Source organism: Trachymyrmex septentrionalis, unplaced genomic scaffold (assembly GCF_001594115.1).
Source record: "Trachymyrmex septentrionalis isolate Tsep2-gDNA-1 unplaced genomic scaffold, Tsep1.0 scaffold19, whole genome shotgun sequence".
Classification (NCBI taxonomy): domain Eukaryota; kingdom Metazoa; phylum Arthropoda; class Insecta; order Hymenoptera; family Formicidae; genus Trachymyrmex; species Trachymyrmex septentrionalis.
In genome coordinates this window covers 3626414-3640541 of record NW_017305071.1, presented here as the reverse complement: position 1 = coordinate 3640541, position 14128 = coordinate 3626414, and the positions used below count along the sequence as shown (strand labels likewise).

The following is a 14128-nucleotide window of genomic DNA, read 5'->3' as shown; positions in this document are numbered from 1 at the left end:
GAAATGAGAGTGAACCTTCTCCCTCCCTGTCCGTGAATTGCACGATTAGTCGAAGTGAGTCGAACGACAAAAAGCGCTCGCCGTGCTCTTTAACGTGCACCGCTGGCTCGATGCATAGAAAACAATGAGTCGCGGGTATACATTCGTGAATCGCTGGCGGGCGCCCGTCGTTCCGTCTGTCCTCGAGAAATGGAGGACACGGGGGCCGATCTGGTATGGGGCCTCCCGACTAAAAATCGAGCAATCTCTCGGGGCCGGGAGTGCTCGGTCGGAGAGAGGACGAAGGGTCGTCGGCAGAGAACAATGGATCACGTTTGCGCCTCGGTTCAAGGTCCGCGCGAACGAGCGAACGGGCTCGTGTCCGCGTCTAGATCGGTTTAGAGAGACGGAGTCCTCTTTTCACTCTTACTTAACGAAACCGCTAGTCGGGCAGGTGGTCGGGCCCGGTACGTGATTCGTGAATTAGGGGGAAAGGTGGGGTGAGCGGGGGGGGGGAGGGGAGAGCGCCGATTATATTCGGCCGACGGGCATTCGCCACGGCCTTGTCCACGTCGGCGCGAATCGGACGTGTCGTGCGACGTAGCGCCGCTGGCTCATCACCCGATAGATTCCGATTACTCGTAGCTGCACATCCCGCGTATCGATTATCGTCGTCCATCTTTGGAAGAGATGCGGCACGTAACAACAGAAAACATTAATAATATCTGTTGCGGATATATTTTACAGAAGTACGGAACAGCACGAGCACGTGCGCGCAAAGTGAATGAAAATTCAGGTAGAGAACGAAAATTCTCTGCAGGAGAGACCTCCCAAGCAGAACAATAAGTCACGATTCCTTGCAGAAATCTAATACTGGCGTCCTTATTATTGAATGACAGCGATTCATTACTTATTTCGAGTACTGAACAACAGTGCTTTTAATATTTAAAATAAGTAATCAAATCATTAATTATTGCCCTTCAGTATATACTGGCCGGTATTAATTTTCTATAAGGGATAACGTCAAGATATCGTTAAAATGAACTGATTAAAAAGTGACTTTAAGGTTTTTTATTTTCTCATTAACCTATAGTTAAGCTTGATCTGGTAATAATGTAAAAATTGCATTTTTTTTAGTTTCATCAGTAAACTGACGGTTTTTGTGAAGAGTATAACTTTTAAAGTTATCACTGTACGAGAGTGAGTTTAGTGATTAATCATAGCTAGAAAAGCAATTTTTACATCATCATCAAGTTAAGTGAAGTTAACCAGTACATAAACAACTGGGCTTTAGTACTTATTTTAACATCATTTTCATGTCACGAATAATTTATGTTCCGCTTCGACCGTATCATATACGAGACGTTGGCAAATTTAGGCGAAATGCTTGTGAAACGAACAATATCCAAAATCTGTTAAACAGCGACGAAATTGTGGCATTAATAGCCAACAGCGACTTGCGTATAGTCGATGTCAATGCCGGTGTCGTCGGCCAAGGTTCAAGGACGATAATCGCGAGAACTCAGCACGACAAGTCGCAAGATTCTCGTCCTTCTGTAAAAGAAACTCAATTAAGTAAATCGCGGGTAGCGATAAACGTGCGGATTCTTTCCATTAGGCTCTTCCCCAGGGACATTCAGTTCGCAGGACGACGGTCCACCGGTAATACGAGATTTATTTACTCTCTAAACATGACGCAGGTCGCTGCCATTTCACCAGACTTAGGCCCAGTTTCAACTGACCGGTTAACTCTTAATCGAGGCTCAACTTATTCGTTATCACTTGTCAATTCTAGAATTGGGAAAAAGATGAGAAATAAGTTGAACCTCTCGGTTAAGAGTTAACTACGAGTTGTGAAACTGGGCTTTATACACGTCCTTTACCTCCCCCCCCCTCCACCCCCCCCCCCCCCATTAAAATAGAGAGATAACCGCACGGAAAAATGTCGGTGCACCTCGTGTGCACGGATCGTGCGCGCGAAGCTCGTTGACGGCCAGGGAGGAGAGAAGAGAAGAAAGAGCGTTATACGATCCACCTAGGTCGGTGCACTTTGACCCGTTCGACATTCGCGGGGAAAATCATATATCGTCACGGGCTACATTTACTTCACCAGATCTTACAATTAGCTCTCCGTAATGCCTATTTTACAATTGCATGCAGGTACGGAGACTTTTGACTTTTATGGATGTGGAGTACCTCATCCGAACGGATATTTCACCTCTTTTGTTGTATGCGTGAGATATATATTTCTATACATATACATCCTAATGAAGTACTGTATTTTTGTCGAATCGCTCAAAATTTTTTTTAATTTGCTTCCGAAAATTAACATACATTTTTAAATACCCCGAATTCTGGGTGTGGAATTCAACACCCACCAGGAGCTCTGAATGTGGAAAGCTCCATAAGGAAAGGCTGGTTTACGGTTGCATAAGCGTAGTTGTAAGATTTGATAAATTACGATCGAGTATTCTCCTCAAATTCGGCTGTAAGTAATCCATTTTTACAACTACAATCATTTACAATTATTTTTGTAGAACGGACTATGAAGAGTAACGAGAACGAGATTTTTTTCGCATAACGCATAACGCACACAAAGCATTAAAAAATCGACCAATTGAAATCTTTTATTTTATGAAAAGGCAGGAAATGAAGGATTTTAATTGGTTTCACAAATGTAAGATTTTTCTATTTCGAAGAATCAGAAAGAGATAGTAAATTAAGTCGAGATTAATTTTACATTTGTGGAACCGGTCCTTAATTTGTTTATGCATAATGCATAACTCACAGTGCATAAAAAAATGAATTAATCGGAGTCCTTCGTTTCCTCCCTTTTCATGAAATAAAAGATTGATTGCTTAATTTTCTTATATTTTATATTATGCGTTACGCAAAGATCTGTATTCCGGCCTCAACATTCTAAAATATGACGTACTGCGACAAAAAAAAATCGAGAGAGAGAGAGAGAGAGAGAGAGAGAGAGAGAGAATCGATTCGTGATTGCTGTGTATATCTACAAATCGTTTGGAGGCGCGGCACAGTGTTCGAGAAACATCCTCGAATTGTAGATATTCCCGGCTCTAGCGGATTCGCACTCCGGTGTCGACACCAGGACGAGCCAAAGACACGGCTGCGTTTTTCCATTTTCCAGTCAATCCTACGGGTCCGGAATTCGCCGCTCCGGGAAATCGGAGCGAGTGAAATGCGCGCGGGTGTCCGGCGTGGAGGGACGGACGGTGGCGTTTCCACGGGGAAACTTCGCCGAGGCCGAGCGGATACACGAACGAACGAACGAACGAACGAACGGAGGGGGTTGCGTGGCGAACACAATCCAGGACGGGAGTGCACGCATCCGTAGCGTTGAAGGAGCCAAGGAACGAACGCGAACGCGAACGCGACGTCGCGTCGGTTGTTCGCTCGCTCGCTCGTTCATTCTCGGTAAGTTGGCTCGCTCCCTCGTGTTGTGTTCAGCGTTACATTACATTGCGGCGCAGTGCCGCTTCGCCGCGCCGGTAGGTGCGCTAGCGCCTATGCGCCGGGTCCGATGGTGGGGAGGGGTGGGCGCGTACCACGTGACGCGGGCGGCCAATCGGACGCGCGTATAGCCGGCGTCCGGCACATGGCGGCGCGCCGGCTTCGACAGTCGCAGTCGCAGTTCGTCGCAGTCAGTCGCAGTGGTAACACGAACGAGAGGGTAGTTGCACGCGCCTGCCTTCGAAAGGAAAGATCGCGGTGAGAGAAGAGAGGCGAGAACCGAGAGAGCGAGAGCGAGCGAGGGAGCGAGAGGTGGTGAGGATTACGAGCGGGAAAGAGAGAAAAGAAGGGAGAGAGCGGAAACGGAGCGGACGAGACTCTAGAAGCGCGCGCGCCCCTTGCCTTCGTTTTCAGTGTTTCGGTCTCGCGCGACGGATCGACTTCTTGGACGGCTGAGTCAGTTCCAGTCGGTCGAAGTGACAAGGTAGCCGAACAACGCGCGACACGAATCGTCGTCACGTCGTCCCGGTCGTCGGTCGTCAGTAGTCGAAGAGAGAGAGAGAGAGAGGATCGCGACGAAGAGGAGGAGGTGGAGGTGGAGAAACGAACGAACGAAAGCATCGGTCGAAGACCAAGCGACTGTACGAGTAACGAGCGTAAGAGTGGAGTGACTACGGAAATCGCTCTTCGACACGAACAAACGTATAGCACAAACTACACGCGTTCGGCGGCGGGAAGGTACAGTGGGGGATATCGGGAAGGCCATTTTCGTTGCCGGTGCGCGATACGTACGACGTAGACACGAACCGGCGTGTGCCTCCCGGCGCGAAGAGGAACGTGCGACTGACTACTATCACACACCGCGCCGTCGTAGCGGCCCACGTTTTCACGTCCACGAGAGGGGACCGGAGAGCTGATTACGCTTGCTTACGAGCGGAAAAGGTAACGATCATTTGAAACACCGTGCCGACAACGTTCGTTATCTTCCGCGCGGTGCGTCAAATTCCTCTTTGAGTTTTTTTACGCATACGTAAATAGTCGCAGCGTAGCGTCGTGACGACCATCACGCTCGACCCTAATCGGTGGGAAGTTAATCCTCGTCACGTTATCACCATCGTCACCGTTGTCGTCGTCGTCGTCGTCGTCGTCGTCGTCGTCCTCGTCCTCGTCAAGGCGACGCGAATAATTCCGCTCGTTTGTTCGATAGAGAGAAGACTACGAAAGAGAGAAAGAGGAAAGACCGACGTGATTATACGGTGAACACTCGACAGCGCGGAAATCCTAGTGCAACGTTTTCAATCATCATCGACGTCGTTGTCAACGTCTTGTCCGGTGTCGCACGATATACGGGAATTTGTAATCGATCGAAATGCCAACGAGTTTGTTCAGCGAGATGGACCGCGGCACGAACGGCGGCGGTGCCGGCGTCTCCTTCGAAGATCAGCGGGCCCTTCAGCTCGCCTTTGAGCTGTCGATGCTCGGTATCCCGGAGGGTTCGTCCGGATGCCCCGGCACCGGTACCGGCAACGGCACCACCAATGATCCAGATCCGCTACAGACTGCACCAGCCGTCTTCGAGGAGGCGCGTTCTAAGAAGAGCCAGAACATGACTGAGTGCGTGCCGGTGCCCAGCAGCGAACACGTGGCGGAGATCGTCGGCCGACAGGGTAAGTGTGTGTGTTTAGCACGCACTCTGTGCGAAATTTTACGTCTCTCTCTACGCGCTTTTTTTCTTTATCCCTACATCTTCTGTCGGCTGAGGATTCGTCCTTGTCAACTTTAACAGCGAGACGCGCGGGTGTTGTATTCGAGATTTGAGAACGGTATTCACAATTGATTCTCTTATCTTGAAAATCGTCTTAAGTAATGTCTTAAGATGCCAATACACAGCCGTCTGATCTTATAACATCTTTAGACTGTACTTAAGATAGCATCAGAGAATCGCGACAATATCGATCATTCAGGTGTATTAATAGGTATTAGTAAATATTCTATATCGACTGAAAATTCTAAAAAAAAATCTATTATTTACTATTTTCTACTTTCTTCCTATTTAGTTAATATAATTTTTTCGTTTTTCTAATTTCTATATTCTACTATTTATCTATATTTTGTACACAAAATTATTATGTATTTTATTAATAATTAATTCATCTTTACTCTTTAATTTGATTTCAAAATAATTTATAAATTTCTTCCGTAATGTTTGAATTATTACACCAAAAATATTTTAAGGCACATTACTTAAGATGGTCTTAAAACAGAATACTGGCCTGAGATTTACGGAGTAAATAATAAAATAGATAAAATTGGGATCCTTGAAAAAAAGGATCGTTTGTGTATCTACACTCTAAAAAATATCCGTGTGGATTTAACACCATGCAGGATTTATAGTTCTTATCGTGTTGGTATCAATACCAACATGGTTTATAACTCCTGGCGTTCGTCGATCGACACGATCGTAGTGTGGATTTAAAACCTATGGTGTTAAATTTGCATCATATTAGTGTTAATATTATAACACTAAGTGAGATTTATAGACATATAATGTCAAGTTCGTACTGATATTTTTTAGAAGAAGGCATTGATTTCATTTGTTCCGTACGTCCATTTCTATATCAATATGTAGATTAATTCTAATCTCTGTTTAACTTTTATTTTATCTTCTCTCTACTTCTAGGAATTAGAAAAATATAAAGAGTAAATTATAACTTAGAGATTAGTTAATCTACGTTGACAAAAATAATAATAATGTAGATAATAAATATGATCGATACTTCTCGGCAATTAAACGACATGTTTTTACCAATGTAAATTAACTTTAATCGTAGTTCGATTTGTTCTTCATTTTCTTCTAATTCTTAAACCTGGAAAAAGATGAAGAGTTAGTTGAACCGAGAAATTAAAATTAAACTGCATTAGTAGAAACGGGTAACTGTGAGAAAGGCAACGAGGGACGACTCGAGTCTCTCCGGCAGTTTTTTTTCAAAATTGCGTTTTGCAACGCCAATACTTGGCGTCATTTTTCTTTTTCTTTCTTTTTTCCTTTAAACCTCTTCTTTCGTATATTCCGGTTGGTGGAGTCGCGGGCGATTATAGCGCCACTGACAGTTCATTGGCACGACTGTAAACGCGACGCGCGCTGCGGGAAACTTGATACCGGCTACGATAGAGCAATTAAACCAATTTACGTACGAATTTCATTTCGCGCGCTCGCGCGTGCGTGCGACGTGTGGACCGGGCGGGAGATATCCGGGGGTTCCCCCTTCCCTTTTCCTCGAACCTGTCGTAGGTCGCGGTCGTTATGGCTCCGTACTTTTTTGCTTCCTTTTTCTCCTCCCCGTTTTCTCTACTATTCGTCGCCGTTCTCAACTACCGTGGCGAAATAGTGTTTACAATTACGATTTCTATCACACGATGCGATGCGACACGACACCGTCGCGTTTGCTCGCGCGCGCGCATGGCTCATAAATAAAGACGCGTTATATTCTGCATTGCACGGCCGAGACCGATGATTCTCTCTCTCTCTCTCTCTCTTTCTTTCTCGGTCCTAACCTTGAAGAGACCGGTCACCGTTCTGCGAAACGGCTAATTCGTCTCGCCGCTCTTCTTTTATCCATGCCGACCATAGTCCCTTCCCGCCTTTTTTTTCATTCCGCAACGTCATTTTCCGAACAGAATGCCAATATGGTTGCGTTTCGAACCACCGGAAATGCACCGGATGATCGATGTTAACTTACGTCTACTTTTCATCTTTTCGTGTTTAACAAGGTTCCCGCAGAAAGTGAAGCCATAAAAAAGACTGTGGAAAACTGTTTTTTATTGTTTGAAGAATAGAATTTTTTGTATGCATTTTTTTCTCTTTATCTATGAAAAAATTCACACAGAAATACAAAATTTTTATTATTTACAATTTGATATGCATATCCATGCATTGACATGGATGCAGAAAAATTCATTTTATATGTAAATAATAATTATTTCAAATATTTCAAAAGTTCATATCCGCAAATCTATCATAAGCATCTAATTTATTTATTTAAAATATTTTCTGAATTTTAATCAGTTTTACTGCCTTGTTCAAGATTATTAAATTAAAACAATTTCGAAATTTTGTATATTATATAAAATCGGCTTCTTCGAGCAATTTTATAATATTCTTCAAAAGAAAATAAATTCTTATTTTGGATAATACATAAATTTTCTAAAATTTTTCAAGTTTTAATTTTTTTTTTAAATTTCCTAAGTATATTTGAAAATCATTGTTAAGAAGATATTCTTTGTTCAAGAGAACCGTTACTTAAAAGGAAGAAAGTAAATTAAGTAGTCACTTTTCTTAGCATTAGAATGTTATTTTTCTGTGTGTAGGGTTCAGACACAATGATGAGAATAAGGAGTAAGGAACAAGAAATAACAGATTTCAATCTCTATCAAGAAACCGTGTATTCTGGTGTATTTGATTTCCAGTAGATTGAAATTTTTCTTATTCTCCTTTCATTGTATCTAAGCCGTTAATTCTTAATTGAATAAAAAAAGTGATATATGTCACGATTAGGAAATGAAGTGTCGATGTCATAGCTTATATTGCAGTTTATCCAAATCTCTCCGAAATGCTAAGCGTTACAGAAGAACATAGATAAGCTTATCGTTTAAAGCTATTTGTTTCGAAGCCTCATTAACCTTCGTAATATTTACGATACATAGCACGATCATTGTGTTTACACAATGTGATCGAAGTAAGGAAGTATCACAGATCATTTACTATATTGAAAAGATACTTTTCGTAGAATTACGATTTTGTTTTATCTTTTATCAAGCTGTGCGCAAGTGATAAGAAATCTTTCTCGTTATTGAGCGATTAATTCAGTCAGGTGGAAAAAGAGAGTGAGAGGGGGGGGAGGAAAGAAGGGGGGAGGGGGCGCGGACAAGAAAGCGCCCCCATTGTCGAACGATGTTATGCGTCCAAGTTCGTACGCGTCTCGCGGAATGTTTAGAAATTCAAACAACGGCGCGGCACGTGGCCTTGCCATTTAAATCTTAACGTCTGTCAGTGGCGATTGTATGCCGCTGAATAATCGGCGACGATCAATACCGTTCGGAGAACCGACGTACATCACCGTCCCCGTGCATTCGTGCATGTGTGCAATATGCATATACATGTCTCACTAAGTCTTGTTTCGTGAATGGACGGATCCGCGACGGATTTCGCGAAACTTGGCGACACGCATATATATATATATATGTGTGTGTGTATATCAATCGATCGATCGTAGTATTTGAGAATAAATCGAATGCAACCGCGCCAGCAGTTTCAGGGACGCCGCCGCCGCTTCCCGTTGGAGAGGAGTGCCAGGAAGGAAGCCCTATGGCTTCGCGGTCATCGTCACGACCGCAGTTGATATAATACTGACCGTCCGACGTAACGTCAGAACTTGAAACGGCGTCGTGCCGCGGTTGTCCCGCGCTTGAAATTCCGCACCTCGCCTCGAGAGAGCCGCCGCCGTACGTGCTCGATTCTCCCTTCCGCTGCCCTTCCGGGTCCCTTTTGTGCCGCGTACTTTTTAATCGACCGTTTTATCGCGCGAGAAACCGCCCCGCCGCTCGGGGGACGAACGTGTAGAACGTCTTCCGTTTAGAAAACGCGGTCCAGATTTTTCATGATTATCGATTCGACTCAACTTGGCCCTGCCTCCCCCCTCCCCCCTCCTATTTTGCAACTCGTTACGACGGTAACGACATCGTTACACTGTTGCGCAATTTTTTTATCACACAGAATATCTGTTCCACGATATATAATAGTCGTCGTTACTGTCGTAACGAGTTACGGAATCATTTCATCCTTGTTTATCAAATGACAAACAAGGACAAATAATCACGAGCGTTGTGAGCGTGAATCGGAGCCCTGGAATCGTACTTTTGAAAAGCATCGTACGTACATGAAAATGTGAGGAAATATCTATAGTACACGTAACGTACACTGAACAATAGTCTGGTATTCGCCACTCAATTCTTCGGAGTGGGATCTGACTCTGAAGAAAATGGAATCGGTCTTGAAGCTCAATTTTCGATCTTTTAAGCGTGAGGATCATTCTAAAAAGTTTTAGAAAGTATATCTAATGTCGAAATAATTCCAATCTAACGTTTGGCTAATATAAATAAAAAATAATTTTACCTTTCTAAATATTTAACAAGTATTATCAAACAGTAATATAACCAACCGTTTGGTAATACTGAATATTTAGAAAAGTAAAACTATTTTGTTTATATTAATCAAATCTTTTTCAATCAAAATTTGGTGACCATTACTAGTCTCTTTACTCAACGATACCGTATAGTATTTTTGTATATTTCCGTATGCAATATCTTTGAAGAATACGGCTCCTCCGGTCGTCACTCTGGGATTCGTAATTTGCATGAAGCCGTAAATCGCGTCGTATCGTGTTTTCGCTCGCGATGCACATCCGGCGCGACCATTGATCGGCTCTTGTGAATGAAACGGTGCCACGATTGCACGTCAATTCGAATTAGTGTTTTCTATAATAAAAAGAGTTAAGCCAATGAAGTAACGATTTTTGATTGGTTGTCTAAATCCATGTAGTCCAGCGAACACGAATTTTAAATGTTGCATTAAAAAAAAAAAAAATACAAAGGTTACACATGGACGTACGTTAATATTATAATCAAAGACTAGCAATTTTTCTCCTGACGCGCAATTGATGTCAATAAATAGTTAGCCTTGTATTTCGTATATATCTTTGACAACGTCATACATACGTATGTTAGGCACATTCGATAGTAATATCCAACCTAAATATGTGCGTTTCATTAGGCGCGCTTACAGCTCTTGTCAGCATCATTTACCCTTGTCTAACATTTGCTAAACAAGGATGAAATGATTCCAAGAGCGTTGTGCATCATATGGAACGCAGCCATGAGTAAAATGAGTGTTATCAACGTTAATTTGTATATGGCGGCTGAATATGGCGGCAGCCTGGCGTATCTATTATTACAGAAATACTAATTCGAGTATACTTTTTTTTTTTTTCCTACGTGTGAACACTACGTAGTAGTAAGTACCATACAATAATTTTTCTCAGATTTTGCGAAAATGAAATTTGAATGAATCTCTGTCGACGCTCTGTGAGACAGAATTACATGCATATTCTGGCCTGGTTTCTCCAATACGAGATGCATTGCGTCTCGTAGATAAGCCACGATTCCTCGGCCAGGCGCGAAACCAGTTTGACATACCTGGCATGAATCATTGCCGCCCCGTAACGCGAGAGTTCTCGTGCTCGCGTGGCCGAGCGGCCCGTCGACTCTATTCCGGTGGTTTCTCTGCGAAACGCGATTTGTGTCGAATCGACGATGACATCTAATGAGTTTGATACGCCGTTTCATCGTGAGGATGTAGCTATTTGTTGATCATTTTCGTTCGTCGTGCCTCTCTTCGCCTCTCTTCTCTTTCTCCTCGCTCTCGCATTATCTCTCTTGGTCTCTGTCCCTTGCGATTGGCCGTTGTTGTCAGTTCTCTTTCTCTATGTCTCTCTCTCTCTCTCTCTCTCTCTCTCTCTCTCTGTCGATTATATACGTCTCTATCACTCGCTTATAACTCTCCACTGGACCGGAAGTTGTAATGAGTGCCTCTGTCGCCAGACTCATAGCCTCGCGTCGCATCGTGGCCAACGATGACGTTACTTTGGAAATATCACGGCCGGTTATCCAGGTCGTTAGCTTGTGCACCGCGTGACTTCGAGAGGGAACTTGATTCACGAGGGGAACGTGAAAAAAAAAAAAAAAAAGAAAAATACGTAATTGCAGCTTCCAGGAATCGTAAGAGCGCAAAGAGCGATCTCCTGATATCCTGACGTAGAATCATCTACTTGCTCCCTTTTGCTTTAATTCCAGTACTTCTGTATATCTTATTTTATACTAAATTGTTATTTCCAATTTGGGCAAACTTCAAAATTGAATTATTATACTTATCGTAATATCCCTCTTTTAACCTATTATTGAAGTTATATTTTTTTGTTTTACGAGACTTGGAAAATTGACGTTCGAAGAGAAAATATTTCGAGACTTTTTGTGAAACTCTTATCTGTACATTTTACGATACTTTTTGTACATTTTTTTTATGCGTGAATCGCCTCAACCATAGATATTCTTAATCATACGTAGTCGTTCTAAATTACGAAAAGAAACTATTGACAATTGTAATTCTCCAAGCGATAAAAGTACTGAAACATGCGTGCGCGATACAGTGTACGCATAACGCTACGCGTAACGTTCCGCTCACAAAGCCGTGGAAATTCAAACGTAAAACGAGGGAAAGAGAGATGGAAGGCGTGGCCTCCACGCGTATTGTTCACAAGCACGTGCCGCGTGTCGTGGTCTCGCGATCCTGCGCCACGCCGGTAAGGATTTTCTACGGAAACGGAAGATTTGTGTCACCGATGAAATCGTGTTAATGGGTTCCGCGTTGTCGTTAACGCATCCTCGTGAAAAGCAGAGAGGGTGAGAGAGAGAGAGAGGGGGGGAGGAGGAAGACGCAGCAGCGGAAAGAGAGAAACGGGCAATCCTTCGTACGGTTTTTACGACTCATTCGTGGAGATAGACCAGGAACGGTCGGGCAAGGTATACCGGTTACGTACAATAATCTCTCACACACCCGAGTTTGAAAATTCTGACCTCACGTGCCGACTATGATCTTACTCTCTCTCCTTTCGTAAAATATCGCAATCTTATCTGGCGGAATTATGTATCTTAGTGAAAATGTTTGTCGAGTGACGTGGAATTTCCTTCTGTTCCTTTTCGTTCTCCTCGTGACGTGGAATTTTCCCGTTTTACCATTTTTATTTATTTATTTATCTCTTATTTATTAACCCGTATAAAAGTATCAAATTCATGTTTCGACTTCATTTATGTTAATCATGTGTTTATTTTGTTTTTCTATACTTAACAAAATGTAATGGCTTATTTATTTCACGGCTGAAGAGGACTTGGATTTGTACGTTTTTCATATTTCGACCTTTATTTGCTGTTGCCCATTGCTTCTGTACACCTAGATACAAACTAACCAAAATAATCTTTTACGTAGTATTTTATTTATTTTTAGTCGGATAGAGATTCCTTTGTAACTTTTTTTTAACGCTGCACGTTAGCATTGATCGAATGACTAATACAAGATAAGAGTTATATTTAATAAAAGATAAGAGTTAATATTTAAGACGTGGAAGTGTCGGATTTCCTCGAATTTTACCTTCTATTCGACCAACGGATATACAACTTTGGGTTTCCTTTGATCCTCTTTCGCATTCTCCGTTTTCACACTAATCGTCGAGTGAAAAGGGAAACTTTCTTATATTTTCTAGATAATCGCGCGACTAACAACCGAGAACGCAGCTAGGCTCGTTTGCATTAATGAAGAGTGCCGACAAGTGTCCGTGTTCCGATTTCTTCGGCCACTGTGTCAGTCACATCGATCGGCGTAGAGGGATTTAATCTGTCATTAATGTCATCATTTAATAGAAGTTAATACTCGGGGGGGTTTTTTTTTTCTTCTTTTCTTTTAGTGCAGCTTCTTTTTCGAGGCGGGGTGGGAGAGTCGCCCGTGCATGCGCATAGAAACGTGTACACCGTATGCACCTTGACACACCCCATGTGCATCGCGGTTATTTTCAAAAGCCCTCCGATCCGGCTGGCCGCAGAAATGATGGCAAAATGAAGCGTTTCCGGTCGTGAAAGCCAGAAACTTCGTTCGGGAGAAAGGGCCGGGTTACGCGAATATTATTACGCGCGTTTTCGGCAGCACGGATGCCGATATTTTGTTACGTGGCCCGACTGTCCGAAATCCGGTCTCTCTCTCTCTCTCTCTCTCTCTCTCTTTCTCTCTCTCTTTCTCATGGCTTTATTTACGGGAACGCGTCAGTCCATTCGTCTGTCCGTCTGTCCTCTCGTCGCTTCGTTCTTTCCAGTTCAATTTGCGGGCGAAGATGTCGAAACTTCCCGCGCTTTCTCCACCGAACCTTATGCACAGGCCGACCCGCTTCTTCTCTTCAAAGATGAAGTCTCGCTCGCTTGAAAATTTGTCCCGCTATCGGTACGTGAAACCTTAATCTTGCGATACTCGATTAATTACCCAATCGATCGTAATTTATTACAAAATTTTTGAAATATTTCTCCTACCGAAGTGAAAGTAAGGTGATAGTCTTCCAAAAATTAAAATTACAGGGTTCACTAAATTTCGATAGAGCATAATCTTTAATTGCAACTAGCGGAGGGGAAAATAACGAGACAGTTCTACGGTTATTAGCCAGTTACTTTATCGCAGTCTTTTATTATACAGTCAGATATAATAGCGTGACAGAAAATTACGTTGGGCTTTCGAGAGCAGTTTTCGGAATCGTCGTGCATATATACGCGGCCGATTTCGAGGCGCAACAGCGACCTGAAATTTGTTTTTTTCACCGCAGGCTCCGGCTTCTTCTCTCGTATCTCGCACAAAAAGATCGACCGAACGCGCAATGCCGTGGCACATTTCGAGAATGGAAGTCCCTTGGAAGAAAAAACGAGAAATTGCTCGGCGGAGCGATGGCCAGGCCAGGGTGGCGGCGTAGTGTGGTGGTGATGGTGCCGCTGTGCCGCCGGTGTCAGTGGTGGTGGTGGTGGTGGTGGT

General features: G+C 43.3%; 1 protein-coding gene across 1 annotated transcript in view; it reads left to right on the top strand.

Annotated features, from left to right (window-relative positions):
• The first annotated feature begins 4415 nt into the window (after window positions 1–4415).
• The window catches only part of LOC108746898 (RNA-binding protein MEX3B), a 41746-nt gene continuing 32033 nt past the window's right edge, over window positions 4416–14128 (top strand). The window contains exon 1 of the mRNA XM_018483981.1: window positions 4416–5120. Within this exon, the coding sequence (XP_018339483.1) occupies window positions 4823–5120 (298 nt within the window). The 5' untranslated portion in view covers window positions 4416–4822. The remainder of the gene's footprint in view (window positions 5121–14128) is intronic.